Consider the following 18517-nt stretch of genomic DNA (forward strand, 5'->3'; position numbering starts at 1 on the left):
GAAGTCGTGATGGAAAGTTCTGGTAGAAGCTATTGAGAAGAGAAGCTGTATTCTTCTGAAAGACGGTGCCTGATATCCGTGGAAAACTGGTGGGGAAATGGCACTCTTCGTGGCCATACCGGTTCGGGTCTGTTAGTAAGGAGACAGGCAGAGCCCCTCTCTGTGCTCCCTCCTAGAACGGCGTGCTCCTGCTTGCACAGCTTTTGAATGAGGACTCGGTGCTCCAGCTTAAGTGCAGGACCTATGAGATCCCACGGCATCCTGGTGTGACTGAACAGGTAGCGTAAAAGACTGTGTTCAAAGTATCAGTGCCTTTACTTCAAAGTAGTTTATTTTTCTCTCTCTGTTGGGAAACTTAAAGGTAACTCTGTCTTGTGGCGCAGTCGGCTGTGCTGGCATATTCCAGAAACATAACCTGTTTCCCAGTCTTGCTTTTACTTATTTAATGAAATATCCTCTGTTTTGTCCTACAATAAAATAAAACACTGTGGTCAGAGAGCCTTAAAAGGGTTTCTTATTTTTAGAATTTAATAGTGACTTAAGGCAAACATATGGTATATATCTTTTTTTTAATTTGGATTTAGCTGTCAGAATTGTCCACAACAAAAGAAGAAAAGTTCTAACGTTATTAACTATTACTACATTGTACTACCTATTTCTCAGAAAGGAGGTGAAGGTTTTATTTATAGTGGGAAATATATTCACTGAACTGAAGATTTTGATAGAAAATGATACTGTTTCATATCCAAGGCTCTCCACACGTGCAGTTTTCACTTCTTCCCAGGTGCTGTGTGAGAATTTGATTGTCTCATTCAAAAATTAACTGTAGACCCTCTCTCTCTGACCCTCCCGTGCTCATGCTGTCTCTCTCTCTCTCTGCTAGAAAAAAAAAAAGTTAACTGTAGAGCCACATAAATTAATACGCTCTTGTAGTCAAAACTATGTAAATATACCTGCCTTCTTTTTACTCTCCTGCTTCCAAAATGTTTCACGTGCACAGATGTATGTACTGTGTACCTGTGTGTACCTATGTATGAGAGGTGGCCTGGAGCTGTAGAAGAAGCTTAATCTAGTAAGAGAGCCTAGATTAATTCCTGTTAGTGCCTTTGAGTGAGTTAAACAGTCATGCAAAGCAGTACCTAGTGACTTGCCATTTTATATGGCCAGAAAAGATTCTGTACAAGTTCAGAGAAAGGGGAGCTCAATTAGAACGAGGACAATAAAAGAAACTTGCATTGAGGAGGTGAGATATGAATTAAGCTATGAAAAATGGTTAAAGACTACCATTAGTTAATGGTAAAAGAAGGAGAAAGTGTTTTAAGTAATCAGGAGAAAAATGAAGGGAGATTCAGTGTAGGACAGTGCATGAGACAACAGAGAAACCTATGTTAGAAAATAATGAGAAACTGTTGAATAGGCAGTGGCCACATTTTTCATAAATTTGAAAACCAAGTAAAAATCGTAATGATTCAGGAGATGAGCAAAGCTACTAAAGATTTATGAGAAGGAAGTGTTGTCTCAAAGGGACATTGAAGGAATCTCTCCTCAGGAGGAATTGGAGTTGTGAGAGTCTGGAGTCAAGGAGGCTAGTTAACTGATTTTTTAAAGTTCTCTCTAATAGACGTGCAGTGTTGGGATAGGACTCTGTGATGGCTGTGAGAAGAGAGAAGTGAGCAGTACCAAAATCATTAAAGGAACCATAGACAGAATTTGGTTATTGTCTAGAGATGTAGATGGGTCAAGAGGAAAATGAGTGGGCTCTAAGATACCCACGCTGAAGAGCACCTTTGACAAAGATGGCAGACAGGGCTGCTTTGCAAGTGAACAAATGTTGTTGAGTTTGGTTTGGGACATGTTGAGTTTGAGGTGATGGTAGGAAATAAAATGAAACTACCAGTATGGCTTCAGCCGTACAGAATTTCTGTACAGGCGCCAAGACTGGATTGAAGAAGATGGTTTAAGTCCTAGATAATTAATTCTTCCAGGTATAGGATCTAGGAAAGTAAAACTGAAGACTGTGGGGCGCCTGGGTGGCTTAGTCGGATAAGCGTCCGACTTTCGCTTAGGTCATGATCTCGCGGTTCGTGGGTTCGAGCCCCGTGTCGGGCTCTGTGCTGACTGCCAGCTCAGAGCCTGGAGCCTGTTTCAGTTTGTGACTCCCTCTCTCTCTGACCCTCCCCTGCTCATGCTCTCTCTCTCTCTCTCTCCTAGAAATAAATAAAACATAAAAAAAAAAAAAAAAAAAAAAAAAAAAAAAAAAAAAAAAAAAAAAAAAACAAAACTGAAGACTGAAAACTTAAGTCTTAATAATATTCACCACAAGAAGGTAGGAGAAAATGAAACCACTGAAGGAAACAAAGAAGGAGCTCTTAGAAATCTTAGAAGATAATGTGTTCTTTGAAGATACTTCTCAAGGGCTCTTTTCTGTTTTTCTATTCTCTGGATGGTGAAGGTTCTTATAAACATTTTAAGTTGGGTTATGTCTATACTAGTTTTTAGATTTGGTAGAAAAATATAATATTTAAATGCTTGCTATTTGTGAGTCAAGAAAATCTATTAGTTGAAAAATAATTCTCACCGAACACAGAGAGAGAAGCCTTTGTCGTTAGTCTGTGTTGTACATAAGCATTTTTGGGTCTGATACATCAGTTTATATGTCAAGAGTACGTATTCGCTTCTTCTTCATTATACTCCCAGATCTGTTAAAGGTCACAGAGCACATTTCCTCTGATTCAATTCTGGGGACAGTGAGTGTAGTAGAGGTGACAGCAGGTCATTGAAGGAGAAATTCCAAAGAGAGAAGATGTTTTTCTGGAATGTCAGAGGAACTCCTTCTGGGTCTTCTGCACAAATCTGTCATCTGATGTAATTTCTGTAGCTTTTGGACCACTGGTGTTTGTATTAGTATCTCCTTCAGGAGGACTGTCTGGTTTTGGAGATAATTGACTTGCTGGTGATTAGCTCCTCCAAGGCAGCGAGGAGGCTCTTTCCCCACCGTTGTGCTCAGTGGACCGTACAAGCCTCGCCTTGCGCATCTGTTATGCGAGCACCCGTGCCAGCTCCCTTCACCTGGCTCCTATGCCTCATGGGCCACAAATCTCTTTGAAAAATGGAAACAGTCTACTGGTCCAGTAGGCAAGCCGATCTCAAAAGAAGTATAGCTGGTCAGAAAGCATATGGTAACATTTTGAACTTAAATAATAATCTAAGAACTATAAGCAACTACATTTGGATAATTTTTCACCTTTCATATCGACAAAGATCAAGATTTACAAAACTGTTGGTAACAGTATGGAGAAACGCGCACTCTCATGTGTTGGTGGAAGCATGAATTAATTGGCACTTTCTTGAGGGCAGTTTAATAATATGAATTAATAATATGAATGAAAATTGAGAATATTGTACGATCCAACAGACCCAGTTGAAGGAATTTATACTAAAGTAATGTGAAAAGATACACACAGAAGAAATTTTACTGTAGTGATGTTTATAATAATGGAAATATCTTCATTCATTCATGAATACGTACTGCCTATTTTATGCCCAATCTGGTTCTAATCACTGAGAATTCTTAGTGAAGCAGACATACAGGGATCCTCCTTTCTGAGAGCTTATAGTTTGGGGCATGGTGACGGGAGACCAGCAGTAAACAACTACAGCTGCAAAGATGGTTCTGGTATCTGCCAGGGGCTAGGAAGGAAGGAATCGTGTTGATGAGCAGGTCAGGAGGCAGGAGAATGGATGTGCCTGCTTGACCTAGAGGCTCAGGAGCAGCCTGTGAGCAACTACATTCGAGCTGAGAACTGACTGATCAGAGGAATTCAGCAGGTGACCACCTGGGAGGTGAAATCTAGGCATGTTCAAAGCACTGAGATGATGATGGCCTTTGTTCCGGGAGCAAGGGGAGAGAGAAGTGAGATGACAGAGACAGAGGCTGCCATCCTGCAGGCCTGGTTAGTGGGGCCAGGCTGTGTTCCAAGTGCAGAAGGAAGCTGTTGGAGGGCCTCAGCCACGAGAGTGGTTCGATCTGCTAGGTCTTCCAAACAAGTGTCCACCACTAAGAACTGGTTAACTAAGTTTTATTACATGTGCTACCATACGTGCTATAGTGTGTGTATACAAAGTGTATGACCCTGTGTATGGAGACATGTTTGGGATTTCAGGTGAGTCTTTAGTTTTTCTTCTTTTATATATTGTAGTATTTGCTCAATGACTGTATCTCATTTTAATAAAACTTGTACTTTTTTTGTTAATCTCACCACTGACCCTAAATGCATTATACATCATTCACAAAAGCTCATGTTTGAGAAGAATTGTAAGTCCTTGGCCAAAAGTCATTCTGAATTTAATTTTCCATTTAGTTTTACTTTTCCTCTGCTTGATGGTGTTTTGTGTGTTGGGTGGTTGACAGTCAGTCATGATATTTGCTATTTTTCATTAATCCTGACATTCAACTTTAATACAACAGTAGATATGCATAATTGGCAGTGATGAAATATATTATTTTCTTCTTATTTCTTTAATAGAATGAAGAGTTGAGTATCTTATACCCAGCTGCCATTGTGACTATCGATGGATTTAGCCTTTTTCAGTCTCTTCGTGCTTGTCGAAATCAGGTAGCAAAAGGTAATTGTTTTTGGCAAGAAGTATCTAACTTCCAACTTCTTATTTAATTTAATCCACTTAGACAATTAAGTATGTCCTCTGAATTAAAAAGGCCTCCTGCACTAGATTTACAACAAAGACACTGTTTCTGTAGAAGCGGGAGTGCGTTGTCTGGTAGATGGCGTAGTAAGATAAAGGCAAGGGCTAAAAATCAGCACTCTGTGTATTGGGGTGAGAAGTTTCATCGCATGTAGCCCAGGGACCAAGTTCTCACTAGATCAGCAGCTGTTGGGCTGGTTCCGAGAATCTTGTGATTCTGCATTGAGTCCTCCATCCCCACCGAGGGCAATGCCACCCTTGTGTTCAGGGGGCATTTTATTTCCAGCCCCCTCCCGTAGACAAGACCCAACAAGGAGTCCTCACTGGCTTCTTTTTGCTAACCCAGAAAGCTTCTGAATGGAGAAGTTAGATGCCTGAGCGATGTGTATATGGGCGACTACGTTATTTCCAGACTTGGGGGTGAAAAATGCACAAATAAGAATTCTTTCTCATACTACTCACCGTTTACATTCTTGGGAAGAGGATACAGAGCAGAGTTGTATTTCATCAAATTCAAGGTGCCTTTGTTTGTAGATGCAGTAGTATCTGCAAAAATGCTGCCAGCAAAAAACATGCCATCGATTTTAAGATCCCAATTTTAGAAAAGCCTTAAGCTCACTGAAAACACCAGTACTAGACTTGCGCCGTTTCTTCTGGGTTTGGGTAGCGGGGCTCATAATGGCCCTAAAACAAAATTTGTTTTGTTTGCAGATTGATGCAATTGGTAAAATCCTGAGGTTTTGGTTATGTGAGTCTTCAATAGTACATGCTTTTGTATTTAGTCAGAACTTGTTTGAATTTTTATAGCTATTTTCATAATCTTTTAAATTACTTAAATTTAGGCACAATAAGCATCATTATCTTGGGGTCATTTAAAATAGTCACCATTAGTATATATGCCTAAAGAGACTGGCAGCTTTCTGCAGGTTAGAATTCAGTCAGTGAAATAAACTAGAAATAGATGATAATTATTGGTACCGTCAGCCATTTAGTTTTTATTATCTTTGAATTCCTGTTTATTTTTTGTGTTTAAGACCATAAAGCCGTTTGTCTCCTAGGAAGTAAGAAAGCCACTTAGTGCCCACTTGGCATAAGCTGTTCTAAAAAGAATTCTGATTACTTAGCCAACAAATTGTTGTGTCTTTTATTTCAACATACAGGAAAATTCTCTTTTCTTGGCCTTACTGTCAAATCTGAAGTACTTAGAGGAATCTATTTTCCCCTAATTGGAGTACTTCGCTTCCGGGAATAAACAGCCAGAACCCAGCTATATTCTCATTTGTGGCGTGAAACTTTACTGACAAGTAGGACCCTGTGCCCAGACCTATGGCAAGAGGTGTCACTATTGCTTTTCCTTTCATTGCTCGCTCACTGTTGCAAATACTGAGCAGAGACCGGCATTTTATTGATTCTTTCTGGCGATACTATTGCTGGTTATGTATCTTTCTATCAGGACTGGCCTTGGCTGCTACCTTCGAGCCCTTGCTGTGTGTGCTCCTGCAGGCACATCGTGTGGTTTTCAGTTTTTCACCAAGTTAAGGCACTAGTTTCTGTTCCTAGGATTTTATCCACTGTTTCTCAGGAGGGAGAAATTGTTTCTTTGTCTTCAATTGCAGTTTGAATTCACCTTAAAGTTTAGTAGTAGTCTAGAATTAACAAAAAAAAATTTTTTAATGTTTTATTTTAAACATGTCACTGAGAGAGAGACAGTATGAGCAGGGGAGGGTCAGAGAGAGAGGGAGACACAGAATCTGAAACAGGCTCCAGGCTCTGAGCTGTCAATACAGAGCCTGATGTGGGGCTTGAACCCATGAACCATGAGATCATGACCTGAGCCAAAGTCGGACACTTAACCGACTGAGCCACCCAGGTGCCCCATTAGTAGTCTAGAATTTTTAATCGCCTTCTCCAACTACGTGAATGTTCCAAAATCTCTTGTGACCGTCACCTTGCTCTTTTAAGAGCATTGCATTTTGTGTATACTGTCTTGGCGTGAATAAAGTTCACTTTAACCTTGTTTTCATTGCCTTGCCTCATTATTATTATTGAAATTTTAAAGTAATAAATCAAGTTAATTATATTTTTAAAGTCTTTTTTTTTTTTTTTTAAACTTCACTTCATCCATTATGGTTAAGTTTGGATTGTTTAATTTTTGTCTTTAACAGCTGCAGCCTCCGGCAATGAGAACATACAGCCACCACCGTTAGCTTATAAGAAATGGGGTCTACAAGATATCGACACTATTATTGATCATGCTAGTATTGGTAAGCATCACTAGTTCAAATTCTTACGGAATTTACTTCTTTTGCTTTTTAATTGATGTATCTCACTTTTTAGAAATGTATATTCTTATGCGAAAGGAAATGTATTCATTGCCTTTGGTGAGACATTTGGAAGTTACTCCAGACTTATGGATTATCATAGGCTTGTATGTTTAAAAAGCGATAGCAGTTTTAATAATTAGGTGTTCAGCAGCAGTATAGTTTGTACAGGTTTAAGTCTTTCACTATTTGACTTAATTTTTTTTGCAGACAGTTTAGTTCATATAAGCACCATATAGATCAGTCTTCTAAAAATGTAACCTTTAGACTAGCAGAATACAGGTGAAGGCAGATTTCTCCTTGCGAGCATAATTGAAGACTCACTGTGCTAGGTACTGGGAACATAGATGGAAAGGACAGAGATGAGAAGACTTGGTCTCATCAGGGAAGCGTGAGTCTAGCTGGAAGAGCCACGTGGAAACGACTGCGGTCCCCAAGTGCGCTGGCTGGGGTTGGGGGAGAGGGGCGGAGGAGAAGCCCCTGGCGCCGAGGGAGGTATGGAGCAGCGTCTGAACTCAGTCCGGAATTGGAAGGATGAGCAGGACTTGATCAGGAGCAGCAGCACAGAGGCGGGATCCTAGCCAGTGTGTACTACGTGTGAGGCAGGAAGTGCAGTGCGTGCTGTAGAAATGATGGGTTCGGGGAGAACTGACAGGCAGACGTAAACAGGAGTCAGATTTGGAAGGGACCAGTGTACTGCACAGAGGAGTTTAGATCTTCCTCCCAGCAACACTGAGAGCCACTGGAGAATTTGGAGCAAAAGAATGGTATTATCACTTAGCCTGTTAGAAAAATCACTTTGGTAGTTTTTAGTGCCTGTAACATTGGGGTCATGACTAGAAACTAGGTGCAGTAAGGATACTTGGTAAGAAGTAATGGGTTTCTGAATTAACATAGTAGAAATGGAGTGTAGAAGAAAATACGGTTTAAAAATATGTGTATTTTTCTGTTTACCAATATGTTATATGCTTACTAAACTCAAATAATACAAAAGTATATAAAGAGGCAAAGAAAAAATATCCCCTTAAACTCTACACCATCCAGAGATACTCACCATTGGCATTTTGGTGAACATCCTTATAGACTTGGGTGTGCAATGCATGCGTGGTATGTATATGGTTATAGCGAGAAATAGGTTTTCATACATAGGATTATATCGTACCAACCGTACTATACCCCTTTTCTGATCAACATGTTGTAAAGAGCCTTTCAATCAATTTTGCTGAATACACATTTTGTCAGGGTCCTGACAGAAAACTGGTGGCACCCTTGAAATGGGACAATTAAGACACGTTTTGTTTATAGAGAAATGAGAAAGACGCGGTGCAGGGAAACCACAGGGACGTAGGGCATCTCCGGGCTTCTCAGCAGCCCAGCTCTTAGCCGCTCCTGGGCCAGGAGGGGTGCGGGCCTGGGGCAGGTCCCGAACTGGGAGGTCAGGAGTAGGGTCCGAATCTTAAGAGCAGGAAGGCTTTTGTGCTTATGTCACAGGGAAGTAGGTGTCCTGACTTCATTTTCCATCTGTCTTTGATCTCCTGGTGAGACTTTCTGTTGTCTGAAGCCAGTGGACGTCAGCCGGCCCTGGGAGTGGGTGGGGAGAGCCGGAGTGTGAGTTTGCAGGGCGGAAGGAGGGTACCTGACACACACATCCCTTGGCTTATTGCTACCTCGTTCTCATGTGGGGCACGCTGCAATAAGTACCTTCTTGTAGACATTCAGTGTGTCTTTACTGATTTGCTAACATAAAAATACTGCAGAATTCCAAAGGGTTGAGTTCAGTTCAGGGTGGCTTCCCTGTTCTGTTAATTGAACTTTGGAACATGGAAACGGGCTAGGAAAAACGACTGGATAGAAAATATTATTCTATTCATTTATCTCCCAGCCTACAAAATGATGAGAGGAAAAAAAAAAAAAAGGGCACAATGGACTTTATATTATATGTATATCTTTATGTTAAAGTTTTGATGAACTCATTCAACAAGTAAGTCAACAGCTAGTATGTCCTAGGTGCTAATATTGGGGCTAGAAATACAAGGCAGACAGAGCCCCATCCTGATGAAGCTTATATTCTGTGATAGGGAGGTACACGATAGACAGTTAAGCCAAATGAATAACTATGGTAATATCCACATGTTAGTATGCATCATGAGGAAAATAAGCAGAAGATTATGATGGAGAGTGAAAGGAAGGGGTCATTTCAGGTGAGCAAAGGGCTCTCCAGGGAAGTGACACTCAGACTGAGACGCAGGGTGGGAGGAAGGGCCAGCTTCGGGAAGAGGTATAGGAAGAGCATTCCAGGCAGAGGAAGCAGTGAAGAGATAGGCCTGCGGGGCCTCAAAGTCCTGAGAAACGGGAAGGAGGTCCCTGCGACTCTGTTGTAAAGAGTAAGGGGAGTGGCGCCTGGGTGGCTCTTTTGGTTAAGTGTCTGACTTTTGATTTTGGCTCAGGTCATGATCTCGTGGTCATGAGATCGAGCCCCATCTGGAGCTCCGTGCTGGGCTCCGTGCTGGGCATGGAGCCTGCTTAACATTCTCATAATCTCTCTCTTTCTATAAATAAAAAGGGGCCAGGGAATAGGACAAGGAAAGGTTGGAGATTAAGGCTGGGGACAGATCACTTAGGGTAAAGAGTTTGGATTCTCTCTAAATACAGCAGATGTCACTGATGGAGTCCAGGTACGGGGCATTTAAAATTATCCTGACTGCTGCTTCGAGAGAGCTTGGACAATAAAAAGTAAAAGCAGGAAGACCAGTAAGGAGTTTGTAGCCGTGAGGGAGAATGGCGGCCTTGCCTGGAGACGAAGCCGAGGAGCTGGGGGAGGGTGGACACATTGAGATCCTTTTGTAATTGGTAGGGGATGGATTTGAGAAATTAAAGAAAGGAAAGATTGAGGGATGTCTGATTTTTTAAAGTTGAATGGATGATCAGACTGTTTACTGAGATGAGAAATAAGAAGAAGGAAGAGGTTTGAGGTGGACAGATCAAGTTAGGTTCCTTACAGGTTAACTTCTGACACAATCACACATTCAAATGGAGGCATCAAGTAGGCAGATACATGTCTAAAGTTTAGGGAAGAAGCCCAGCTTATTGACATAAATCTGAGAGGGAGTGGTTGACCATGGAATGCTTCATGGAGTTCAAGAAAGGGAGAAGGTCCATTGGATTTGGCAACATAGAGCTCTTCTTGGAGTCTGATGTGAGCACTTGAGGTGGAGCTGTGAGGAAGGCCAGCGTGGCGCAGGTTGAAGAAGAAACATTTCCACCTCTATTTTCAGAAATTAGAAGCACAAGAACAAGAAACTGGATCACAGCATCTCTATTTTTATGTCCAGTCTTGACCTCTTCCTTAAAATTCATTTCCATAAAGTTCATTTTCCCGCTCCTACTGAACTTTTCCACCAGCGTATCCAAACTTACCACATCCAAATCAGAATTCTTGCTCTCCTCCCCCAAACTCGTTTCTCCTCTTTTCTTCCATATCCTCTCTTCTGTTGCTCACACCCAAAGATTCTGAGTCAGCTGTGACCCCTCCTTTTGCGGGTTTTTCACTCCGCACTCACCCACCTCGTCTCTTCGTGCGCAGTAGGCCCTGTCTGACCACCGCTCATCCCCACTGCCGTGAGCATCGTGGTCCAAGCCACCGTCATCTCTTGCCTGAACGATTGAGGAACAAACCGTTCTAACTGGTCTTTCTGCTTCCTTTCTCCCCTCTCTAAAATCTCTTCACCAGTTTGCAGCTAATCGCCTTTTGAAATAGAAGTCCTGCTTTTGTCACTCTTCTGTGTAAAATGTTTTCATAGTGGCTTCCTGTCTTATTCCTAATAAAACGCAAAGGCTTTACAGTGGCATCCAAGGCCTCACATCGCCTGGTTTGTGGTGTGTCTTTACCTTCTCTTCTCTTGGACCCCCCCGAGTGTTACACCGCGCTCCTCTCCCCGTCGTTCCTCAGATGCTCCAGGCGGCCTCCCGCTTGACAGCATTTGTGGCTATGGCTCCTTTGCCTGGGAAACTCTACCCAGCTACCCGCATGGCTCTGTCTCTCTCACTTTGTTCCGGTCTCTGCTCAGGTATTATTTTATCAGAGAGGTCTTCTTTAGCCCCTATAATAGACCTAGGAAATGATCCATCGAGTTTGACTTTATGGAAATTTATATTAAGATTTAAGTTAATATTTACATTTTAATAGTGATAATATTTAATAAATAGTGGTTTAATGTTTAATAATAAATTCTATTTCAAATTAGTACTTGTTATATTTATATAAATATTTTAGTGTGTATTTTAACTGTACATTATAATTTTATAATATTAACATTTATACTAAGTTGTTTCAAAGTGTGGAAAGGCCTAAGATGTTCTGGAAGAACACAAAAAATTCGCATCTAAGGAAATATAGTAGGCAGCTTGTCTCAGCAGTAATATTTGCCTCGTTCTTAATAATGAAAGCAGTGAGTGTATATTTAATAAAAATTGAAAATTGTGTGTATTGAACAAAAAATTGAAATATGTGTATATTGAAAGTATATGAGGGGAGGAGGAGGGGCTGTCAGTAAGCTGTATCTTCATTTACTTTAAATCATTGAAAAATAATGCTCAGATTGATGACTCAACAGACCACGGGGCTCTTGATTTCACCACTTTGCCGCAGTACAGAGAGCAGGACAGCACATTAACACCTCCGGGGTGCAGTCAGCAAGTCGTAGGCTGTGGGAGACCAGTGTCACGGAAGCATGGGGAAGGGTCAAGGGGTTTCGGGCTGGTCCTGTATGCCCATTTCTTTGTGAGCCTTATTTTGAAACCCAGATGTATTATTTTTTTTTCCTGGCAATGATCAGCTGTTCCGTAAACAGAAAAAGCAGAAAGTTTAGGTCCATCACAGTTAGGATTTGACCAGAGGAGTGTGCGAGAAGGACACAGGGCAGTTGTAGGGGTCTGCACGAGTGATGATGACAGAGCACAGATCTAAGCTGGAGAAGAAGGGACGTGAACAGAGAGGCTGCTTGATAAATAGTGGAAAGTAGGATTAATGAACTGAAACTCTTGAGATGGTCATCAAAATGTGGTATGCTTGAAATCACGGTTTCAAAGACTGTGCAGTTGACAGGATCTAAGGTGTGTGTGGCATTGGAAGTGGATGAGGGGAATTGTGGGAAGGGGAAGATCAGTGGTGAGGATGGAAAGAACTGGTCAGCCATCTCTTTAGAATAAACCCACTTCACATTTTGATACATATTAGAACGTTGTCTTCTGGACAGCTTGTAGCAATTTATACTGCCCCTGTAGCCTGTGGGAGTATAGGGAGAAGTTATCTAAAGAATTTTAATTTATTTTGGGGGAGAGAGCGCACACGTGCAAGAGAGCACGTGTGCAGCATAGAGGCAGAGAGAGAGGGAGAGAGAGAATCTCAGGCAGGCTCTGTGCTGGCTGCGCAGAGCCCACCATGGGGCTCGATCCCATAACACTGGAATTGTGACCTGAGCTAAAATCAAGAGCTGGACTCTTAACTGACTGAGCCACCCGGGAGCCCCAAGAGAGGTCATTTTAAAACTTTAATATATGTCACACAATTCACCCTTTGATTTCATTCTGGTAGTGTCAGGCCAAACTTACACAGATTTTTATCATGTCGTAAAAACATTTTGTATATTGAATCATGAATTCCTTCATGAATGTGGGACAGGTGTTATGCTCTTTCGGAATAGTTCAACTTCTACAATTATTTGATCACCTTAATCCCTCAATCCAACAAATGGTTTGCTCATGCTCTCCCTAAAAGTATTTCTTTTCCTAGGACTCTTCTTCAGGAACAATGTGTTTTTTGACTATTTGCAGGCAGAGTTGAGGCAGTACCTATATATGATAATTAGGGTAATTTATGTTGCATTCTACCGTGTATTTGAGTTCAGAACTTTCCAAATGGGTATCTTCATGGACCATGTGGGTACCCAGGTACCACACGTGTGCCTGAGTCCATTAGGTTGAATCTTAGCAGCTCATCTTTACTTCCTGGATCTCTAAGCTTATTCCCCCACCTGCTGCCCCCATCTTTCTCTCCCTGCCCCTCAGGTGAATTTACATGACCTTGGTTTTTCCTCTGCTACTCTACACAGGCATGTGGGTGTCAGCATCAGTCTGTCTGTCTGCTTTTACCATTAAAGCCTTGGGAAAATGAAAAGTTAACTCTTTTTTCAAAAAGGTTGGGGATTCCTGGACTACAGAGTAGAGGTGTGAAAGTGTGTGTTTTTGCTGTGTTGGGAGGGGTATGGGAGCATAGATGCTCTCTCACCTTTTTGGTGGGCATCTAAATTAGTGCCACCTCTATGGAATGCAGTGTAACAGTACTTAATAAAATGTTTAAAAATGTGATCTTCTCTGAGAATTTCTGTCTATAAGAATTTTCCATACAGATTAACTTATGTAGGTTTCCAAAGACATATCAAAGGTATATATCGCAGTGTTATTGGTACTGGCAAAGATGGGAAACAACCTAAATATCCATCAGTAGGTCAGATCAGTTACGGTATGGCCGTAGTAGAATGTTCTGGGTGGTTGAGAATGGGGTGTGTCTCTGATATTAATTAAAAAAGGAAGGCACACATGCTTTGACTTGGCATGCTGTCATGTATTGTACAAGGTCTCTGGAAGGTGCATGAGCGACAGCTTCACCTGATGCCTTTAGCACCTGACTGATGCCGCAGATCTAGGCAGACTGTATACTTTTGTACTGTCTGGACTCTGTATGTGTCAAAAAGTTAATACTGAAATTTTGTCATATTTTATGGCTTAGAGGAATAGGTGGCACTTTTAATACCTTATGAATCTTTTATGACATTGATTTTATAGCTTTTAAAAATGACTTGTATCTGTTACATAAAACTAAGCAGTTTGCATCTTTGAGTGGAATCGAAGTAAAAATGTAATGATCTAAAATGACAGTGTCATTTCAGTGCATTTAGCTCACGTGCTGTTGCTGTTGTCTTATCATTAGGTATTATGACTCTGTCCCCTTTTGATCAAATGAAGACTGCTTCCACTATAGGAGGATTTAATGCAGCCATTAAAAACAGCCCACCCGCCATGTCTCAGTATATCACTGTCGGGTCCAATCCATTTACTGGCTTCTTCTATGCTTTAGAGGTAAGAGTTTTGTCACTGATCACGAGAAAGTCCTCTCTTGGGCTTTCACCTTGTCTGCACGTTGGATATTGTAAGTTAGCCTTAGAAAGATGAGGCAGTTTACATTTCTAAGTTTCAATTTAAGTTAAAATTCGTCCCCACTGACTTTCTTCTAGATTCTTCAGGTGAACTGAAAAGGTACTAAAGTCAGTGTAAGACAGACAGACTTGTCTGTTTCAGATGCCTCAGGTTCCTGAACGGTGATTTGTCTTTAAACACTGGTGCCCTGAACAGGGGCTCCGGGTTATTCGTAGCCCCCGAGATGGGAGTTGTAAAGGGATTGTAAAGTTGCTGGCTGGGGCTGATGGCGGCGGTGAAACTTGGTTCCTAAAATAGGGGAGAGTTAGGTGCTGGACTTGGTGGCTCTTATATCTCGCTTTAAAAAAGGCTTTTTTACAATTGTCCAAACTATCTTTTTACTTTAATAAAAATATATGTCAAAAGAAAAAAAGGGACAAGAGCCAGTTGTGTGTAGATGGGAAATCCACAGCCTTGCTAGAATAGTGCCATGTTAATGTCCTAGCTTAAGCTTTTTTTTTTTTTTTTTAAATTTTTAATGTTTTATTTATTTCTAGGAGAGAGAGAGAGAGAGAGAGAGAGCAGGGGAGGGTCAGAGAGAGAGGGAGTCACAGACTGAAACAGGCTCCAGGCTCTGAGCCGGCAGTCAGCACAGAGCCCGACGCGGGGCTCGAACCCACGAACCACGAGATCATGACCCAAGCGAAAGCCGGACGCTTAACCGACTAAGCCACCCAGGCGCCCCGTAGCTTAAGCTTTTTAAATTAAATTACAACTTAAGGAGGCTAATCCTGAAGATAAAATAGACTCGTAGTGATCTTTTAAACTGTCGAGTTAAAACTTCTGATGGTGTTGCTAAAATAGTTTTTATCGTACTCTCTGAAAGATGCTGAAGATTTTTGCTGGTCCGGGCTTTACAGAACTTTTAAAAGTAAGCCTTGTTTAGAAATATATTTTGGGTGTCAGCTGTTACATGTTCCCTTTCAAATGTCTTGTTTTTCAGGGAAGCACACAACCACTGTTATCTCACGTCGCCCTGGCTGTCGCAAGCAAGCTCACGTCGGCTTTGTTTAACGCCGCCAGGTAGTGACTTAGACGGCTGCCTGCGACACGATCTAATTTGTATCTAGCTTCATTTTCACATCCGTTTTCATAATCGGCACATTGGAATGTTGGAAGCCCCAGTTTTATTCTAGATTCTCTTTCTTGTCAGTGGTTGGCTTGGCTGGAAAAGTAAGCATGAGGAGGAGGCGGTGCAGAAGCAGAAGCCGAAGGTGGAGCCGGCTGCCCCGTTAGCTGTAAGGCAAGTTGGCCATGCCCGTCCCCCGTTGTAGTGTTTGGGAAAATGTGCCGTGAGATTTATGTCTTTCTGTCTGTCTTTCTTTTTTAATGTTTATTTATTTTTGAGAGAGAGAGAAAGAGACAGAGTGCAAGCAGGGCAGGGGCAGAGAGAGAGGGAGACACAGAATCTGAAGCAGGCTCCAGGCTCTAAGCTGTCAGCATAGAACCCGATGCGGGGCTCGAACCCACAAACCATGAGATCATGACCTGAGCCGAAGTCGGATGTTTAACCAACTGAGCCACCCAGGCGCCCGTCTGGTCTTTCTGTGAGCTCTGTTGAATTGTTGATCTCGTGAGTTTGTGGAGCTTCTGAAAGTCATTAATGTGAGACGTTTTCTGTCGGAATATAAACTCCATGAGGAAAGTGATTCTCCCATGTTTTGTTCACAGCTGTCTCCCTGTCATAGAGTAGGCTCTCCGTGTGTGTTTGCTGAGTGTGATTTCTGACAAACACCTAGAACCTTAGCTTAAGTTTTAGGAAAATTACTTCTGTGATAGCTGTAGAGTTTTTTTGGTTAGGTTTATTTATTTGAGAGAGAGAGCAAGCATGCATAGGGAGGGACAAAGAGCAAAAGAGCGAGCGCATCCCACGCAGGCTCCGTGCCGGCAGTGTGGAGCCTGACATGGAGCTCCCATCCCACATGTGGGATCATGACCTGAGCTGAAATCAAGAGTCGGATGTTCAACCAACTGACCCACCCCGGTACCCCAGATAGTGGTTGAATTTTTTTTTTAATACTTCAGTTTGTCAGTCAGCTGTGTAAACTTAAAAAGTGCTTAGTGATTTCTTTAAAAAACAAAAGCGAGGAGTTGCGTGCATTCAGGCACTCCGAGGAAGCAGGCTTGTGCCTTTTTGTTGACTTCCCTGGTGCTGTAGGATACAGTGTTCGTCAGGGTGTGCTGGAGAGGGCCTGATTTTTGCTTGATTCTGTTTTTAAATCGTTTTTGTTACCTAATATAAAATACTACCATGAAGGGAAACAGAACCCCCCCCCGTCGTAGATGTTCTTCAACTAAAGAGATAATGAACTGTTATTAAACTTTATTGAAGACTATCCTCTAAGGTTGTTTCATCTTATTTTAAAATATTGTAACACCTCACATTTTCTAAATTCACTTAAGAATCAAGACGTAAGCCCAAGTGCCCTCTGCCTGCACACAGATGTAACAGAATTTGGGCATTTTGTCTTGGGCTTTTCTCAAAGTGGGTCCTTTTGCAGTAGCTCTTTTATCTTGCAGTTCTAAAAGGTTGGTTATGGAACAAGAACAGTTTAAAGAATTATTTAGGGGCACCTGAGTGGCTCAGTTGGTTGAGTGTCCAACTTAAGCTGTGTTGACAGCTTGGAGCCTGGAGCCTGCTTCAGAGTCTGTGTCTCCCTCTCTCTCTGCCCCTCTCCAGCTCATGCTCTCTCTCTCAAAAATAAACATTAAAAAGGATAATAAGATAATAAAAATAAAGGTAATTATTTAGAAGAGGGAGAGTTCTTCAGGTAGGTATGCTGGTGTCAGCAGGAAATGACATCTAGCAGAAAGTAGAGGTTAGAAATATGAACTTAAGGGGTACCTGGATGGCTTAGTCGGTTAAATATCCAACTCTTGTTTTCAGCTCAGGTCATGATCTCACAGTTGTGAGATCAAGCCCTGCATCCAGGCTCTGTGCTGACAGCCTGAGGCCTGCTTGGGATTCTCTCTCTCTCTCTCTGTCTCTCTCTCTCTCTGCCCCTTCCCTGCTTGTACTTTTGTGTGCTTTCTCTCAAAATACATATTTAAAAAAAATGAACATAGAACAGATGAAATATGCCTGTGTAGGAGCATAGTATTCTAAAATTTAATTGGTCACGAGGGTACTGTTTCCTATGACATAACACTTAATCAAGACAAGGTAGTTATACTTGATATTCTCTAAAAATATAAGATTATGGATACCTATATAGAAAAACTGTGAAATAAAACTTAACTGTTTTTGTTTTATAATGGAAGAAACTTTTTATGTATTTTGTGTTGCAAAATGTCTGGTATGATTAATAAATTATCCATTAATCCATGCAAAGTTTAATTTTATTTTTTTATCTAAAAACAGATTTGGCCTGTTTGTTTATGCATTTCATTATTCTGTTAACTTTTTCTAGATTGGAATCTGACTTGAGCTTTATATTTTCTTTTAAATATCAGATTTGGACTTCCAGATTCTAGACGCCACGGTGAAAGTATATGTCTCTCTCCGTGTAACACACTGGCAGCAGTAACAGATGATTTTGGCAGAGTTATTTTATTGGATGTAGCTAGAGGAATCGCAGTTCGCATGTGGAAAGGTACTTCCTTATAAAAATCTGGAAGAAAGTTAATTTGTTTTTTGCCCGTATAGTTGAGCGGTATCCCCATCCTTCAGCTTCTGGTTGACAGCACTGCTTACTTCACTATGTGTATGCTTGCTTGCTTTTCTTGTTAACAAGAACTCCCATCAACAACAGTTGATCTGATAATCCAGTTGATCTCTTCTTTAAGTTTGATCGCTTTATAGGCTTTTAATTTCTTCCTCATGTGCTTTTCAGTTCTGTCATTGTCCATTTTCTGAAGTCAGCTTCTTGCTCCCGTTAGATTCATTAGACTTCACGAGGTCATGCTTAAGTCCAGTGTTCTCTTTAAATTTAGAATACTGAGTCTTTCAAACTAAAGACAACAAAACCTAGCAAAACCCATCTTTGCTTATTTGGCTTCCATATCCATATGCTGGGGTCAGTTTACTTAAGTTTCTTAGTAACATGTCAGTCGGGAGTTCCAGTTAGTTGCTAATAAAAGACCCAGGTTCAGGGTTGTAATGATATGCCCATGCCATCCTCAGGAGCTCAGTCTCCTTTTATGTAGCTTCCCCACTCAAGGTTATTTCATGGTTCAAATGACTGCTGGAGCTCCAGCCTTCTTCTCTGAGTTCCACGAAGGAAGAAAGGAAGAAGACC

At 41.5% G+C, this 18517-nt stretch overlaps 1 protein-coding gene and 1 non-coding gene across 2 annotated transcripts in view; both read left to right on the plus strand.

Annotated features, from left to right (window-relative positions):
* Nucleotides 1–18517, plus strand: part of RAB3GAP2 (RAB3 GTPase activating non-catalytic protein subunit 2) — a 97398-nt gene that overhangs the window by 36269 nt on the left and 42612 nt on the right. Inside the window, exons 7-13 of the mRNA XM_039250609.1 lie at nt 177–278; nt 4527–4626; nt 6870–6968; nt 14014–14162; nt 15223–15302; nt 15433–15522; nt 17733–17872. Of these exons, the coding sequence (XP_039106540.1) occupies nt 177–278; nt 4527–4626; nt 6870–6968; nt 14014–14162; nt 15223–15302; nt 15433–15522; nt 17733–17872 (760 nt within the window). The remainder of the gene's footprint in view (nt 1–176; nt 279–4526; nt 4627–6869; nt 6969–14013; nt 14163–15222; nt 15303–15432; nt 15523–17732; nt 17873–18517) is intronic.
* LOC120244220 lies at nt 8785–8916 on the plus strand. Its single transcript, XR_005531499.1, has one exon. It is a non-coding gene; the product is annotated as a small nucleolar RNA SNORA36 family (small nucleolar RNA).

This window comes from Hyaena hyaena, unplaced genomic scaffold (assembly GCF_003009895.1).
Source record: "Hyaena hyaena isolate Hyena2069 unplaced genomic scaffold, ASM300989v1 scaffold_374, whole genome shotgun sequence".
Taxonomy (NCBI): Eukaryota; Metazoa; Chordata; class Mammalia; order Carnivora; family Hyaenidae; genus Hyaena; species Hyaena hyaena.